The following is a 19,085-nucleotide window of genomic DNA, read 5'->3' on the forward strand; positions in this document are numbered from 1 at the left end:
GATGCATTTGAAAGTTTTATAAATTTTTTGTTGAACAATAAAAATTGACAAAATATATTTCATTAAACTGGAACACAGGAATCCAATAAATGTTTCTTAAATTTTATCTAACATACAGTTCAGAACTACAGTGCTGAGGCTGAGACATGCGGTATCCTGAGAGAACTTTCTCTTTCACTTCATCAATGTCCATAGAGGGATATGGCCTTAATCCTGTGGGAGATGTAACAAATTTATAAATATAAACAAGTATATTTTTTTAAAATAATTATTCTTTAAAGGAGTTTCATGTTCTTAATTTTAATATTGCTTTTCATCTCCTCTAACACTAAAATACACATACAAACCTTAAAGACATGTACAATGAGAAAGAATGTTTCACTGCTATTAAATTTGATTATTATCCTTCAGAATTACTCGCACAGTCATTCTGATTGACTTAAAGCATGTCATGTGCAGGGAGACAATTTCTGATGTCTCCCTCACACGCAGGGTGACAACTGTGTTGTCTCCCTTCAGATGACAATGAAATAGTGCAAAAGAGCGGGCAGGGTAATAACTGTGTTATCTCCCTTTAGATGAAAATAAGTGTTGTAAGCAAGATAACTCATATTTATAAGTATATAACTAATATGGGGGATCGGTATTCAATAAATTCTAAGTGTGATGTCAAAGTTGTCTGTTGATATATTTTGAAAGTATGGAAACGTAGCAGTGGTTAGAAGAACACAAGAGGTTTGACTGATATTTTCTACTCTGTCTTAACAATTTAGTTTCTTCAGGATAATAAAACAATTATGGACAGTTTAGAAGGGAGACATCACCAATTATCAGGCCCCGGGGCCATAAAATTTAGACAAGCTCACTTTTGATCTCAGTCTCACTTTACCACTATTAATTCCTTTGGTAAAAGTGAGACTGAGATCAAAAGTGAGCTCGTCTAGGTTTTATAGCCCCGAAGCCAGGTCTGAGTAGAGTTGTCATCCTTGGGCGCAAGTGCCCTTGGGTGACAACCCTACTCAGATCTGATAATTTGTGATGTCTCCCTTCTAAACAGTCCATAATTGTATAATATCAGATGTGTTCATGTGCTCCTAATAATATATTTAGACGTATACATGCAGGTCAATATTTCAGGAGACCATTATGATGAAGCTACATGTATTTAAAGCTGCCCATCCTTTAGGTTCTCAGAATCAGTAAGTTAATGTTTACAATATTAATTAGTACAAACGTGGATATATAACGAAATTATGGATTTAGCAATATTTTTATTAAAATTTTTCTTAACAATTTCTTGTAAAATTTTATGGTTATAATGAACTCTGATATATAACAAATGTAAGGATAAAGCAAATTAATTTTGTGTCCTGTGGAGATTTAAAATAATGAATTTATAATAGCAAATTCTTTAATATATCAGATACTAAATTATTGAATTGGTGTTATCTTTTATAAGTATTTTAATTTGAAATTTAATTACAGAAAGCTTTAATTCCAAAGTAACCATAATTGTTAGTTTAATACTTCCCTAACATATACAGTAATCATACTTGAAGGAAAACATGTATTTGAATTTGCTATTTAAGGAATCACTGTCTAGTTAGTAGCGTATGCCAGGGCATCAACTATAGTTGGAAATGTGGGATAATTTGCATAACGGGCTTTGCCCGTTATGCATAAAATTATCCCACGTTTCCAACTATCGTTGATGTCCCTGGCATACTCTACTAACTAGACAGTGATTCCTTATATTTTCATTTCATTGTGAAATAAAATTGTAAATTTAGATTATAAAAATGTAGACTAAAAGATTTAAATTACAAGAGGCCTCACATGTCAATTTCAATAGTCCCCGCCCATTGACGTCAAACACAAAGACAGCCGCACGAGATTTACATGCATATTAGGCCTCCTTAGCGTCAGACACAAAGACAGCCGCATGAGAATTACATGCATATTAGGCTTTCTTAGCTCCTGACCTTTCGCTTGGCGAAATTTACATTCCGGTAGAATGATCAAGAAATCAACTCAACTAACTTTCAAAGAGTTATCACATAGAAAACAAATAGAAATGGAAATATATATACTTCAACAAGAAGAACCTGTCTGTCACACATTTGACCTGAGAAACTGAAGATTTTTTTGGGGGCCTAATCTTATGAAATTTGCAAAAACAGCACAAGACATATTACACAAATGATTTTAAACTTTATAATTATTTCAGTAAACACTGATAGGCGAGTTAAGTTTGAAGAAAAAATCACTTCATCAAATACCTTTTTAAATGGTTAAAAAATATTCTTATAAATCAGAAGTGTATAGTAAAAATGTATTAAAATTTTTTTATGCCAAGTCAGTTGCATTTAAACATAATTAATATAAATGACAATATATCATTATTGCAAGACTTAATTAATGTTTCTGGCTGTGGATGTTTATCTTTAAGCTACTTAAATTTTTAATAAAAATACCTGTTGTATTTTCTTACCAAAATGTATAATCTGCCACAACAGAATACCAAAGGCATATGTGTCGGTCTTTGTATCAAATATATTTTCTGATAAAGATTCTGGTGCCATGCAGCGAACAGGTAGAGATTCCTGTAAGTAATTTAGCATCAAAAAATCAACATTGACAACCTTGATCTACTGTGTATAATACAGCATCAAACTTATAGAAGTAGTGTTACCTTTTCATACAAATTCCTTTCTGTTATTTCTTTCTGAAACATAAACCCTGATAACTTGCACACTCCTCCCTTTGCCACAAGGACACTGGATACAGACAATTGGTAGTACAGGAGCTTTGCATGGTATAAAAACATACAGTGTTGGTATATTAATGAGATATAAATTGACTTTTCTTATAATTCTACATTTAATTTCATATTCAATATAAACAAATATTTATTATACATATAAAATTCTGCTGCAAGGATAATAATAGATGAATAGAATTTCTTGTTGTCATAAAATATATGAGATATATAGAGGAAATCAACAAGATTAAATACCTCTATGAATATCAAGATGACCAAAAGGTACACTGCATGGAAATACAAACATGGGTGGGGGGAGAAAGAATTGACTACCTTATAAGATTAAGACTATTAGTCTAGTGTTTATTTTGCAATTGATTGCTAAAATAATAATAACTAGTGGTGTAAAATCCCAAATATGGCTTAACTGACAAAATAGGGACTTTATTTAGTTTATAGATAGTTGATTAACTGATGCTGTAATTATTTAAAAAAAAAATACAATATGTACATGATATCAGAGCCAAATGTAAAATATGAATAAAAGCAGTGCTTCCAACTCAATTTTTTTTCTCTTTTGATCAATTTTTCTTTTTGGATTAATCAATAGTGTTTCCAATTTTACTGCATTTTATTCTTTGAAATTTGCCATAAAAATCAAAACTGGCACAAATATTGATAAAACCACCAATGTGATTTTGATCTATATATTACATGGTCATATTCATCTGCTCTCTAGTTTCTAATAATAATTCTGTGTTGATGACCTACCTTATATTTTGTCAAATGCAGTAACCCACTGATGACCTGAGAAGCCAGAGACAGGAGTTTCTTGGCATCTATCTTGTTATTCTTAAGCCTGACCATCTCCTGGGATTGAATCTCTACACGGTGTGAACCAGGTCTATGTTTCTGCAGATATTTATGCAAGGTTCCCTCATGTGCATACTCCAGCATCAGCATCCAAGGTTCTGGAAAAATAAATCAGTTGTAGACAAAATAAAGATCAAAATAATTAAATGGTCCTTTTTACTTTTAAGTGCATTGCATAGACATTGTTAACAAGGCAAATTGAAAATAGTGTATATGGTTATCAAATTTTAGCAAATAAAAGTATGAATGCAAAAATGTATACATGTATATGGGTGAATTAAAAAAAAAAAATGACCACCAAACTGAATTTTTTTGGAAAAATTCAACTACTTATAACATATTTTTCACTTATATCATCATATTGCACATGCATTCTAGTTTAAAATCCTGAAGTGGCAATAGAATAGACAATTGGATTAAAAAAAGTTCAGAATTTTTATTATTAAAATTTCTTTTGAAAAAAGAGAATATCATTACACCATAAAAGACTTTCTAAAATACATAATCACAAGAAATTATAGTTTTTTATGCTTCAAAATGGTAAAAGGGTTATAAATGATTAAATCTAGACCTTGATTGAATATCTTCTCTTGTATATGTGACAAAAAATGGGCCTTTTGATTGTTATTTTACATTATTTTTTCAATTCTGGTTTGAAAAGTTTTAATATGAAAAAAATATGAAGCAATAAAATTCACTTTTTTGTCCGTTCATGTCAATTCTTTAATTCTAAGGCAAAAAAGAATTTTTATATACAAGTTCTCTTACAAAAAATACTAGATTTTGAAGTCACACATGTTACATTATTGTGTTGCACTCCTGACATCTGATATGTATTTTATTTAACATTGATTTAAAAATTATAACACACAATGACCCATTCTTACTTTGTAAATCAATTTGTGGTTTTGATATTTTTCATCATTTACAGCAGGTTTTTCATATTTTGAAGACCTTAAAACATGATTATTTGAAAGAGTAATATATATAAGTTGTATTTAAAAATATATGTGAAATGATGAAAACTATTCCCTGAATTGACTGTAAAATTTCTGTAATTTGTTGATAGACATAGTGTTTTGAATATCAAATAGTATCAAACATTTATTTTCAACTTATTTTTTAGTAAAGATATTTAAAAGGCATTGGTAATTATAAAGCATTTTTGTTGCACTCCTGACTGCAGTAAAATTTAAAATTAAAACCATAGAACACAAAAATTCATAAAGTGTTGGCAACATCAAGTGGTAATGAAATTGTTTATAGTCCAATAGTTCATAATTAAAACAGATGAAAGTATTTAAAATTCGCATTTTATCTGGAATTATTCCTTATTTATGCCAAAAAACTAGCTTAAATGTATATTTAGAAGATAAAATATATTTTATAGCATATTTTCCTTTAAAGGACCAACTCAGTAACCCACCAGAAAAATTCTACTCATCATTTTTTCTTTATTTTTATTCTTATTGGATGATTTATAATTCTAACATATTTGTTGCACTCCTGACCAAAAGCATTGAGACCTATAAAGTAGAATTGTGAAGTGAAAATTACATAAGAACTTGTTCTGTTGTTTCAGTGAAGTTAAGGAGGAATTACTTGAATTTTATGACATTTTTTTAGTGTGTTTATTTTTAACATTCATTAAAAAAATCACAAAAAAGATAAAAACACATCTGAATTAATAAAATTAAAAAAGGAAGGATTTTAATAATAAAACTGTCAATAATTTAGTTCTAAATTATACAAAAACATCATTATAAATTAATGAATACCTCTAAGCATGAATAGAAGTGTTTTCGTCACACAACTTGAATCTTTTTAAAAATAATGTGTTGCACTCCTGACCATAGAAATATAGATCTGAAGCACAGACAGATCCTGTAATTGATAAATCTATTTGGTAAAAATGTTCTTTGTGTCTTTATTTTCCGAAATAAAAATCAGAAAATCATATAATGATAATAGTTTTTTCATGCTTGGGAGCAAAACATCAAATGTTGCACTCCTGACATTATTGGGTATGCACATATACTTGACTCTCATTAATGCTGCTTGTGATTTATATAACATTTTTAAGTTTTAAAATGTATATCAGTTATTGTTTTACACTTTAAAAATTCTTTTTTGTCTGAATTTTCTTTCAGAATTTTACAATTGACGTTTTTTAGGCACCGGCCACTACATTTTTTCTGTTGCACTCCTGACATGGTATAACATTTTTTTAAACATCAGCCATGACCACAACTTGATTAAATAAAAGTTACTACAGTCCACATTTAAAGCTCAATACTTTGAATATTATCAGGAAAGTCTTTATTTTCAACATAAAGCATTATTATTTATTTCACAGATCTCCAAAAAATATTGAAATTTCAAAATGTCACAAAAAGGTGTTGCACTCCTGACAGTTTTAGTATCATTTTTGGGCATAACTTTATCGTTAATTGAGATATCAACGAGATATTTGGCAGGTATTTAGACACTATCTAAAGACATATGCTGAGACATAGATATATATTTTCATTGCCTGTATTTTTAGTGTGGGTTGATAAATATGCGTTTGGTCATTTTTTTTTAATTCACCCATCTGTACCTTCAGCTTTCATATAATTACAATTAAAACTGTTCCATCTTTTTTTTAATACGAAAATCAACAGTTTCATTCCGTTAATGTTTTTCAAAGATGTTTCTGATTTTTATTTTTTGGCCAAAAGAAAAGTGACATAACCAGTTAATGCTTAACATGCATTAAGTGTGAATGATCATTTAGAATTACCAGTTAATGTGTAGCATCCAATAAGGGTGATCACATTACTGTGAGCCTTCAATGTTTTCATCACTTCCATTTCTGCCAGAAAGAACTTCCTGCCCACTTCTGATGCATCATCTGATCAGAAAGAGACAAACTTTTACAACAGCTGCTATAAAACTTTAAAAAGTTTCTTTTTAAAAAAAAAAAGAGAGAACAAGAACTAATTAAAGGCCAACAGAACAAATAAATATGAACATGGAAAGGGAATCATTAGTACAAGACTTAGTAAACCCTTTGCTGTGACCATCAAAGTCCAATCAATTTCCAAAATTTCAAATATTTGAATATTAATTTGTTGAGGTTTAATGTCAACTTCAAATTGTCACAAGACTATCTTGTTTTTGTTATCATCAATATTTTTATGTGTAACCTTTTGCACCCCCCCCCCTCAATTATGGTCCAGGCCTTGTCTCTAGAGACCCATGAACTGATTCTACACCATATGAAGATGCTTGCATATAAATATGACTAACTATTGTCCTGCTGTTCTTAAGAAAAAAGATTTTCAAAGATTTTCCATATACATAGCCTTTTATAAAACTTAGACCCTCTGTTGTCTCCTGACCCCACAATCCCTATTTTGAAAATTGAGGAAATCCACTGAGTTTTTGATATCATGAGGATAAAATTAGCCATTTATTCCCAATTTTTATGTGTTCTGCTAGCTGTCATTACACTATACAAATAGAAAAGTACATGTATTAGTATATTTTGATGAATTTGTAAAAATTTTAGGCTGAAAAAGTAGATTTATGCCAAAACATCTCCCCTAATCCTTTGAAATTTCCAAGAACATTAAGTACTTCATGTACAAATACCTAGGAAAATGAATGATACCCATGTAACACTGTAAGATTGCTATATCCCATTTATAAGGTTCATGGCAAAGGGACTTTCAGTGTTAGTAAACAAATACTTTATATTTCAACATGTACCTAGCATTTTCTTGATGGCCACCCTAAGAACATCTGTACTGTCTGAGTGTTTCCTCATCCTGCCCCTCCAGACTTCACAATATGACCCTGTAGCAATAAGGTCCATCAAACGGACATCTCTCTTGGGGATTTCCCAATACTGACCAAGTCTCCTGTACTGACCTTGGGCCTACAATGGAGTCTGACACTTAGAATTAAAAAAATACTATCAGAATAAAACTTTCAATTCTGTTTTGTTCTCAGACTCAGTAATCTATCTATATCCAAAATGACTATAAAAATTACTGTATAACTGGAAATTTTAGATACATGTAGTTTAAAATTTTGTGAATCTTGTAAACTTGCTTATTATTTTAAGAGAAACGGGAGAATTCATAAAACTGACACTGAAGATAAAATTACAATGGTATGAAATGCTGGCAAAAATAAATCTGAGAGAAGTATGCATTAGTGCTAACAATGTCAAATTTAGATGAATGTTATAATTTCTTGTCAACAGTAAATTTAATTTGTCTGATTAGTGATAAATATATCACAAATTTCATCATCTCTAACGTTTAACATTCACTTACAAGACCATATTCATTTCATAGTCTCAAAGATAAAAAAAAAAATACATTCCTTGAAGTACTTTAAATTAGCATAATACATTGACATACAGGTACATTTTTAAAGAAACCTATAATTCTTGTATGCAGGTGTGTCCCCCTTACCTCCTCATTTCCTCCATTTGGTGTTATCATATCTTCATCTAACAATTCCTGATCATCTGTAAAATCATCCTGGACAAGGGACATTCCTTCCCTGTATTTCCTCTCTCTTGCCTAATTACCAGATGGAAACAAAAATAATTTTTACAAATCAATGTCCTCAGTAACACAATAAAATTTATTTTATGCTTATTTTTTTTTCTAGTTTCAGAGTTTAAGTACAAAACAGAACAAGTTTATGTAAAATGAAACTTCTTTATTACACACATACCCTGAATTTGATGGCCAGCAGGATGAAGACTACAATCAACAGAATGGCTAACAGTGAACTGACAACAGCTCCTACAGCATAGGCATTGACTGAAACAAAAACCAAACCATTAGTTCAATAGTATCCAGGCCTATATTAAACCTCAATCACTACAATCATTGACAGATTTCTCGACAAAATCAACTGTAATACATCAGGAATTGGGAAACATTCAAGACTTTGCAATTATTAATGTTCATGGATGCATGTACAGTAATTGAAAAAGCAATCTAATTAAAATTAGACTTGATCCAAAACAAAAGGCATTTATTGGCCTGAAAATCATTATTTGTTGCCTGCCTATTATAAACAAGGTAATTTAGGAACATTCCTCTCTCAACTCTACATTTCAAATGTATTTAACAATTAATTGGCAGGGTAGCATTATTAGGAAAAAAATAACACTTGTCTACAAACATATGATCAAAACACGAAATCCCTATAAATATGACACATGTATTATCACGAAACTAGCTTAAAGTGCAGCTTGTACAGTATAACTCAGCCGTAAACAACTGGCTATAAATAAGGAAATATCAGTCATAAGGAATCGAACTTTCTTCGAATCCCAAAGAAGACTTTTCATCATGATCTTAACATGTATATAAAGAATCTCCGTAATAAGGAAGCAAAATTTGAGGTCCCAGTGACTTCCTTATAACCGGGTTTTACTGTACAAAGTATAAACACTGATAATGTTCATAATATATATTGTATAATGAGTCTTGTAATTCAACTCTCCTATAATACACAACAAAGAGAGGAGTTGAATTACAAGTCTTTGTAAAAGTAAACATTAATTACCAGTAGATTGCTGAAAAAGGTAACAAAATTAAGCTTTACAAATACCAACTGGAAAATCAACATACATCCTGTAAGGAAATCTCAGATTATTACTTACAGTTAATGTCTCCATCACCTTTGTCCTCCATTGGCTTTGGCATCATTCTGTACTTAGGTTTTACAGTTGTAACTTTATTTTCTACAAAATTGACAACTTTGATCATTTTCTCTACTGCCTGAAAATGATGCCTTATCTTCAAAATACTTAATTTCTTGTCAATGATTAAGCTCGATTGCATTAAAACAAAAGACAGTGGATGGGGGTGATTCTATTACTGCTGAAATTGATTTAATGAAAAAATATTTTGGAATAATTTATACTATTTAAATTTCCAGAATTATATTAAAATGACAATATTTTGAAAATAAAATCCATATTTTCTTCTCTTTTTTAACCTGTAAGTGCATTCTCATCATATTTTAACAAAAATTTTGTTCTTACCTACTATATTCAAGAAGACAATCTTAGTATCTGTATATTTTGTATGATTAATTTCATTGTGAACAATGCATGTATAGTTTCCAATGTCATTTCTGTGGGCATTGACGATTTTGTAAGCTGGATGGGTAGACCTCACAGATTCATTGAGAGGGTCAGAAAGGGGGGTGAATGTCCACGTGTAATGGGGGTGGGGCTCTCCTATGGCAACACAACGTAGAATAATGTTGCTTCCCTCTTCATACACCTTTTTGTATGGACTAAGAATTATATCTGTCTCCTTCACAGGAACTGTTAATATAGATGTGCAAATTAATCAAGGGCTTAATAGATATCATTTTTATCCATTCTGAATTCAGAATGTTTACACAATGAATTCAGATCCATTATCAAATACATGTGCTCATTTAATATTTCCCCTGCTTATGCTTACAAGCAATAAATTCTTAATGTCAAACTAGTGTTAAATTTATATACTTACAATAAACTTTCAGCTTTGGGAGAGCTTGGCAGATAAAACCATTATGGACATAAGGAAATGTAACATGACATATGAACACCTTTCCATCATCCTCCTCTGAAGCATTCAATGACATACGAGCTAATGTGTATGTTTCATTTTCGAAATCAACAGAGAAATTCAGCCCTCTGTTGCCATGTTTCCAACTCACTTCAGGTCGATTGTTTCCATGAAAATTCACACTGCAGTCAAAATATGCTTGCTGGTTAACTACCACACTACTGTTGTAATTATGGCAGTAAGGTTTTTCTAAAAGAAATAAAACTTTATTTATTTGAAATACTTGTAACTGGTAGTGTACACAGAAGAAAGAAGCTAATAGACTAAGTTTAATATCTTAATTTTTCTTTGTCCTGAAGATGGTACAGGACATCTTGAAAATTTGACCATTTCCCCCATTCTTGTCATGGGTCATTATTTATTTAGTGCTATATTTCAGAATGCTAGGGATTCATTTACAAATATGGTGCTGCTTTTCTTAATTTTTTACCTAAGAATGGTGTGCAGTCTATGAATTAATCTGATGTAAATTTCTGAAGAATATATAAGATACACAGAATCAATTAGCAACCAGTCCTAAAAAAAATAGAACTGATATTGACTTTAAAGTGGGTAAATATTGCTCAAGACTGATAATATATGTTGAGATAAGAAGGAGATGTTTGAAATTACTGAAGTCCATATATTGAAAAATTTTAACACCATTTACCATATATACTCGCCTATAAGTCGTTTTTTTTTTGAGAGTTAAATTTTGGTCCAAGATTCTCTGTCCGACTTATAGGCGAGTCATAGAAAGATTGGTATTTTTCTCAACGACAAAAGGTAGTATTTTATAAGCAATCCCCCCGATTATTGTTGACCAAAGTCTTTATATATTAAATCATTTATGTATTTTAAGATTACATAGGTTACTGCATAAAGTACAAATATTTATAAATTCTAATAGTTTTATTTTTATCTAAAGTGTGCCTTTAATAATTTTAAATTAAATATTGATGTCATTGACTGAAACAAGGTTAAAACATGACAGCATTGATTTGAAATTGTCAACTAATTCTGGCAAAAAGTTGTACCGACTTATAAGCCGGTCAATGGTAAATCCCTCCAAAATAACTGCAAAAAATACAACAGACTTATAGGCGGACAGACTTATATGCGAGTATATACAGAAATAGGTCAAAAAAAAAAATATATGGACTGCAGAAGATTATATCGATTTGTTATAACTCTGTGAATTTTTTTCTATATAAAAATATGAAAAATAAACCTGCTATTTTTTCCAAACAGCCCCTACCGTGGAATAGTTTTTGTGCTATTTGCCCATGGTGAAATAGTCATTAAACTATTCACCGGCAGCATTCTGTTTCCCTCGCTTTTCATCTCAGAACTCTTCTGGTTTTATCCAGATTGTGACGTAACACAAGTAAAGACTGCTTCGGTATAATAAAACACTTATTTACTGACTATTTGGACAAAAGCAAGTTTATAGTCCCCCTCGACAGCAACTATTTCCCTTGGCTGCGCCTCGGGAAATATTTGCTGTCTTGGGGAACGATAAACTTGCTATTGTCCTCATAGCCAGTAAATTGGTGTATAATATCCTAAGTTGTCAACATATCCAAAAGAATGTAGTTATCATTTTCTACCATAGAAAATGGAGCCTTACCTATTACATACAGTTCAAATGCCTTGTTCTCATTATTAAGAGAACAGGAATAAGTTCCAGCATCTGAGAAGGTTATATTTAAGATATGAAGAGAAGTGTCAAAGTCACTTTGGTAGTGAGTATTGTTGTACTTTACAGAGGAGGTGGGTAAGGCTAATCCATTGCTGTACACTTCATGAATTGTCCTAGGTTCTGTTTCTCCTACTCCTGCAAAATATATAAACAATCAAAATATTCTGCACATTTAGTATTTAAAAAGTTTCGACTACTTTTTTCTTTTATTTTGAAAATTGAAATTCAAAGGATGAGCTCATATATGTACACTACAGTCAACTCTGATCCCATATTTTCCCGCAACACTGTGATGGTGTTTTAATCCTTTCCACAATACACCATTGCAGTTTTATCATCATGGTGATTACAAAGACCCAAGAATACCATGAGGGTATCTCTAGATTTTATCACCTAAAAATTGGGACATTTAGGTCACTGAAAAACAAAATCAAAAAACAAACTTCCACGCCATAATTACAGTCAAACCTCCTTATCTCGGACTCGATGGACCCCCCCCCCCCCCCCAAAAAAAAAAAAAAATTCAAGATATCCAAGGATTCAAGACACTGGGGGTAAAATACTTAAAGAATTAGTGGTTGGGACTTCAGAGATGCTCTACCAGAAATCTCCGTACACTTGACTCATTAATTAATCTCTAATATGACATGCATTTTTCTGTTATCAAAATTCTCCTTGTCCATTGCTTGATAATTACACCCATGGGAGAAGTGGAATTTCTCTTGTTATTGACACAAAAGAAAAATTATATTTGTTATAGATTGCTGTAAAGAATATCATGAAAACATGTGTATTTTCTTGATTTTTTAAAAAGGTTACTGCAATACTCTTATATCTGTTGAGACTGTGTAATTTAAAAGTTAAAAAACATAGTTTTTTCACCTTAATTAAAGATCACAGTGACATTTAAGTAAGCTTCTACCTAAAATGCATTAATTAAAACTTTGATTGCCTCATGCAGCCCCATCCAATTCCCAATGTCTTTCCCAATGTATGCTTTCAGGTAAAACGACATTACCAGTCCCAACCAACACCATTTTCTTTTAGATTACATCAAGAATTGTACTAGAATTTTTATTCTGACTGATAGAATTTGCTTTGGACTGGTAGAACACATTAAGTCATCAGTTCAAACTATTGATAGAAATATTTGGTTTTCAGAAACTCTACAACACAACCCCATCCTAACTCCTAAACCCCTGACAAAGAGGATATGAAATTATCAATTCTGAACGAGGCACCCTTGCTCATCATAACCATGCACTTAGTTTATCTGCTAAATACCCAGGAGCAAAGAAGAATATTTTCCAAAGAATTAATGGATTTTCACTATATGATCAACAGAGCACCATCCTACATGTAACACCAAAAACCCTGACCCAGGGACCCTGAAATTCGCAATCTTGAAAGAGGTGCCCTTGCTCATCATAATCATGCACTTAGTATGTGCTTAATATCCAGAGGCAGAGGAGATTTTCAAAGAATTAATGCATTTTCACTATATAATTAATTATTATAGAGCCCTGCCTTAACAACAAAATCCCTAACCCATGGGTCATGAATTTCACAATTTTGGAAAAGGCGTTGTTGTTCATCTTAACCATGCAATTAGTTTGTCTGCTTAATACTCAGGACAGGGAAGATTTTAAAATAATTTTTGCATTTCACTCTATGATAAATAGAGCCCAACCCTAACACCAAACCCATGACCCAGGGGCCATGAATTTCAATTTTTTGAAAAAGGCACCCTTGCTCATCATAACCATGCATTACTTTGTCTACTAATTAAAATATACAGGAGGAGAGAGGAAAATTTTTGAAGAATTTATGATTTTCACTATATGATTGCTAGAGCCCCACCCTAACACCAGAACCCCTGATCCTTGGGCCATGAATCCCCAAATTTTGGTACAGGACTCAATGCTTATTACAGTCCTGCCAACAGTTTGAGTGCTTGATACCCAGGAGTAAAGAAGAAGATCTGTAAAGAATGCATTAATTTTTATGGTTTGGCCAAGCTCCTCAGGCCCCAGGGGGTGGGGGCCATGAATTTCACATTTTTTTTTGTTCCCTTTCACCCATAAATGCTATATCCAAAATTGGTTGATTTTGGTTCAGTGGTTCAAGAGAAGAGGCTGAAAATGTTCAAGTGTTAACCACAACACAAGACGGACGAAAACAGATACATATGTAGCAATAGGTCACCTGATAACTCAAGTGACCTAAAAATTCTTAATCTCTATTATGTCATATTTTTTTTCAATTGAGGGAGGTAACTTGAGACCCACAGTTGTGGATCAGGTAAGGATACATTCAGTGAGAACACATGGTTTAACCTGTGTTACCTGTGGTAAACCGCAATCAATTTCACACCATGAGGACTCGCAGGAAATACGGAAACTGCATTGACTGAAGTGTAGTTTTGTATTCACATATATGAATATAGACTGCAATCATTCTTTCAAGTACACCTTACTGCCTTATTTCTAAACTGAATTATATATTTTATCTTATTTAATTTCTTTTTTTCGTAGAATTGCTTTTAACAAAAAATCACACATTGTTCAGCAATAGTTCTCCAGTAATTCTAATGCTTCTGTGCAAAATTTATTTATAACATTAAACCAAATCAAACTTTTCAAAAATAAATTAATTTGTAGCTTTTGTTGAATTTCCAGATTCCTACTCTCATGAAATTATTTGTACACCTGTATTTTAAAAAGATGGATACATGGTGGATGAGAATTTCCTACCTGTAAAATTCCAGACAAGTCTATATGGTTCTCCCACTTCATGAAAATTGACTATTGTTTCCCCATCCTTTAACAGCTTACAACTGAGCGTCACATTGTCCTGTACAACTGCAGTGTGGTTATATGGGCCTCTCAATGTCAACAGGCTCAATGTCACTGAAGGAAGAGAGAGACATATTGATTAAGCTGATGATTAGTGTCATCAGGCTTCATCTTTAATGTAGTACATGTATACTCATGAAGGATGAAATAATTCAAAAGGCCATGAAAATTTAATGGACGACTGAATGTGAAAGGTTTTAGTGACATTATCTTTAATTTTATGAGTTATGACATAGTTCTGGTGTATTTCATTTCTGAATTTAGTATGCAAAGATCGAGTTAGTGTTTGCACTGATATGATTAGTTAATTCAAACAATTAGAACCCTTTCTTCACAGACATAACAGTTACTCTGAAATTACAGTACTATACATTTCCCAAAAATGTTCATTGCGACAATGATTTGTCTAAAATTTTGCCTTGTGTAATATTTATTATGGCAATTTGTTATTTAAATTGTATTTCATGTTTTTCTCCATTAATCTTTAAATTCTATTAAAACAAAATCATGGATGACTATCGAGAAATTTTATTTTAGTAAGCTGTCTCTAATTAATTTTTCTCTCAAGTTATTTCATATATTTTTTTGTTTGTTTTGTTTTGTTTTTTTAATCAAGACATGAATTCAATAATGATCTAGCTCTCCCTCTCTCTCAATTTCTCTTACAAATATGAGATACTTGATATTAAAAAAAACAAATATCATACTGAATGAGGCATGAAGATACATGTATATTTTTCTTCCTTTGAAGATTGATCTGTCTGAATTCCTATGAGAACAATTTTTCACTGGTTCTACAATTCATCAATTTAATCAAAAGGTTTGCTGTAACATTTCCCTTCAGGGTACAAGACTTGATCTCCCTATGAAAAATGCATCAACCATATAATCCTAAGAGATTTGCCAATAATTATCACCTCTAAACATGAACACCATAAAGAAACTCAAAAGCATGCAACTGTTAATTAATCAATTATGCACCCAGGTAATGTGCATCCCATCACAGCACTCATGTTTTACGATGTTAGAGAAAAAAAAAAACAGTCTGACGCATCACTCTACCTTGCCCAAAAATTATCATTTACAGATATGATGATTAATGGACTTTTTGTTCATTATTAATACACACATGATACAGGAAATCAATGTGTCAAGTAATTTCAATACAGTTATTGTATGTTTTATTGGAGAACTGATCGAAACAATGAGTTTAAATGCATTCCATTTCCATGTTGAAACAGGTTCTGTTTCAGGACCAGGGCTTTCAAAAAGATAAGAAACAGGTCATACTTATTTAACAAAATTAGGAGGTAACTTGTGGAAGGGATTTTTAATTCAAAATATATCGTCCAATTTTTCTTCAAGAAATATATTGGTCCATACAATCATGATTCCAGCCAAGTAAAAGTAACGAGTACCAGCAAATTTTGAAAGAACACATTTAATATACTACAATATAGATTAAGTAAACGTCAATATTCTTAGCTGGATTTTACAAAAGAACTTATGACTAAGACCAAAATATGATTTTGCTACTAACGTTCTTTTTTACATGAGTTTGAAAATGGACCAGACCTTTTCTAAACGAAGTTAGAGTATATGTCCCACTGTAACAATGTAATATAAACTTCATAACATAACAACTATCACACAAATTAACATCATAATACATTTCACACCTGTATCAATTTGATATATTGCTTTTTGCATGCAGACATTCCTTCCATAGCCAAAACAAAGTCTGCATCAATAAAGCTTAAGAAACTAACTGATGTCTCATCTGCTTATAACTGTAGATTATACATTTACATCTCATCTGCTTATAACTGGAGATTATACATTTACATCTCATCTGCTTATAACTAGAGATTATCCATTTACATCATGTGATTGAACACCAACTTAAAGACATACGTGTATTTTCAACAACTTTTAATATAATTTACTCTCTCTATTGGACCAAAACAATATACCTTTTGTTCTTTAAAATTATAACAATAAACAATAAAAGGATTGAAAATCTGTTGTTTAATTATGAGTAGGAAAAAAATATATGATTATAATGCTGAGCATGTGTGCATATCCTTCACTACTGACCTAATGAATTATACCTACCCCATAGTCACCTAACAACTGTGCATGCACACACACCCACACACAAACAAAACAAAAAACTGGAACATGGAAGGTGGTGCAAACTTTTGTTCATTTTTGGGAGCCAAAACAAAATTTTCTTTTTAAAAGTAATGCTTCAAATCAAATATTAGTTTTTCTCTTTGAAAGAAATGACAATTATATTTATATACATCATAACATGTGTATCTAACACACACACATAGTTCTGTGAGATCAATAAGTTGCATTTTATATAACCATTTCAAATGACATCATAGAATTCCAGGGATCATAATTTACAGTATTGGGTCTTTAAATAACCTTTGGTCTAAGGGTTGCATTCAAGTTCTGTAATAGCTAAGACTCTGTCCCAATTGAAAATTTACTCTTTTTTTCCCTAAAATTAAGGTAAAAATTCCAAAATGACATGTAGATTGAATTGTTCAGTGCTTTTAAAATAAATTTAAAAAAAACAAACTTTAAATTAATTTTGAAATTTCAATGATGCATAAGGACATGAATAGGGAATAAGCCTTCAAAGTAACTCTTTATTTAACAGTAGTTATTATTAGACATCAATATTTCTAAATTTTGCCACTTTTTCCATTAATTCCCAATTGAAAGGGTACAAAACCCTGTACCAAAAAAGAGTCAATTAATTTAAGCTCTGAATGTAATTTATCTAACTGGACCATCCTTCACTTTTTCAATATCAGTCAATGAGTTGTACAACAGGCTACTGCATGGCTACATGAAAATATTATTTCAAAACAGACACAAAATAAGCTGAGAGAGAGAATTAAGGGAGGGAGAGAGAGAAAATCAACAACATTATTGATTTCATGTACACACATCACTCATTGTAATACATGTATTACAGAACAAGTACATGTGTTGTACACAAAATCTCATCTACCAACGTCCAGTTTTATAAGAATGGATTAGGCATGCATCATCAGTGATCATACATGTACACTATCAAAGGGCATTAATTTCCCTGTGTTGTGCACAATACATTTTATTACTTGACAATCTGATAATGGAGTGAATTATATAAACATCTTTTACTTTTACGAATACTAGGCCTAGTACTTAATGGCTTTAGTAAAATTATAGTTATATTAAAATTGGAAATAATAAAACATAAGAAACAGTACAAACAATAATAATGTACGTATGACAAAACCAACGAGGTGAAAGAAGGGTTTCTAATCTCGAAAGTGGTTTCAGTTGTAGCCAACACTTTGGGAATTATCTTGTAAAATAAAAAAAAACTACAAAATAAAATATTTTATCCAAAGAGACATGTTTCTTACCATTAATGGTTAAGAAGAGTGACAAAAAATTTAGTAACATTTCCACCTCAGCAGACGAAATTCAAGTGTTTATTTTTCCCCGTGCGGGGATCATATAATGGAGTATAGATAAGTCGAACAACAGCATATTCGAAGAAAAACGCCATAACATCATCATATATATTGTTATTAATGATAACAAGTTTGGCTTTCCAGAAAGCCTGAAATGTCATCTCTTTGGCTTCATTAATGTCACAGAATAAATAGTGGAATGTAACATTTTTCCTCAGCGATTACAAGCAGAAGAACTTTAAAAAAAAAAAAAAGGGGGGGGGTAGTCAGAAAAAAAAAAATTACAACTTACCTGAATAATCTTTCACTAGGAAAGAAAGGGGGTGTTCAAACAAGAAATTTTTTTTTCGTGGATGGGAGGGAAGATTTAAACTTTTTGACTCTCTCGAAAACACATTGGGGGGGGGGGGGGGTATGAATATGCTGCAATAAAGAAAAATGTGGGGAAGGTAGAGGCAAGCTGCCTTTCAGTGAACATTTGCAACACTGAGTAATTTCAAATATTTTTTGTATTTGTGTTTAAAAAATGTAACCACTAAGCAGTACAGTATTCGTAAAATTTGTAAACAATTGTTATACAAGAGGATGGGTAAAACCCTAGCGTTCCTATTGACTTTACATCACAGCAGCTTACTCGGACAACAGCCAAGAAGTTTAAAGCGCTAACTTGAATTAGTCCGGTGTCATATAGTGAGACTCCCACCCCCCGTAGTGAGACTTCCCCCCGGAAATCTGGCTATATATAGCAGTAAGACTCCCCTGGGGGGAGAATTACTATATAGCGAGTCTTCCCCCCTA

The 19,085-nt window shown here is 31.6% G+C and overlaps 1 protein-coding gene across 1 annotated transcript in view; it reads right to left on the reverse strand.

Moving 5' to 3' along the window:
- LOC133191874 (fibroblast growth factor receptor homolog 1-like) overlaps positions 1–18,349 on the reverse strand; it is a 20,642-nt gene extending 2,293 nt beyond the window's left edge. The window contains exons 1-14 of the mRNA XM_061327620.1: positions 18,237–18,349; positions 14,704–14,859; positions 11,879–12,085; positions 10,171–10,458; positions 9,693–9,980; positions 9,309–9,389; positions 8,369–8,457; positions 8,101–8,211; positions 7,388–7,556; positions 6,417–6,527; positions 3,533–3,732; positions 2,693–2,806; positions 2,492–2,603; positions 117–213 (exon numbers count right to left, since the gene is read on the reverse strand). Of these exons, the coding sequence (XP_061183604.1) occupies positions 117–213; positions 2,492–2,603; positions 2,693–2,806; positions 3,533–3,732; positions 6,417–6,527; positions 7,388–7,556; positions 8,101–8,211; positions 8,369–8,457; positions 9,309–9,389; positions 9,693–9,980; positions 10,171–10,458; positions 11,879–12,085; positions 14,704–14,859; positions 18,237–18,276 (2,063 nt within the window). The 5' untranslated portion in view covers positions 18,277–18,349. The remainder of the gene's footprint in view (positions 1–116; positions 214–2,491; positions 2,604–2,692; positions 2,807–3,532; positions 3,733–6,416; positions 6,528–7,387; positions 7,557–8,100; positions 8,212–8,368; positions 8,458–9,308; positions 9,390–9,692; positions 9,981–10,170; positions 10,459–11,878; positions 12,086–14,703; positions 14,860–18,236) is intronic.
- Positions 18,350–19,085: the final 736 nt, after the last annotated feature.

The sequence above is a fragment of the Saccostrea echinata genome, unplaced genomic scaffold (assembly GCF_033153115.1).
Source record: "Saccostrea echinata isolate AGI-Se365-2 ecotype Australia unplaced genomic scaffold, CSIRO_AGI_Sech_v1 ptg000025l, whole genome shotgun sequence".
Classification (NCBI taxonomy): Eukaryota; Metazoa; Mollusca; class Bivalvia; order Ostreida; family Ostreidae; genus Saccostrea; species Saccostrea echinata.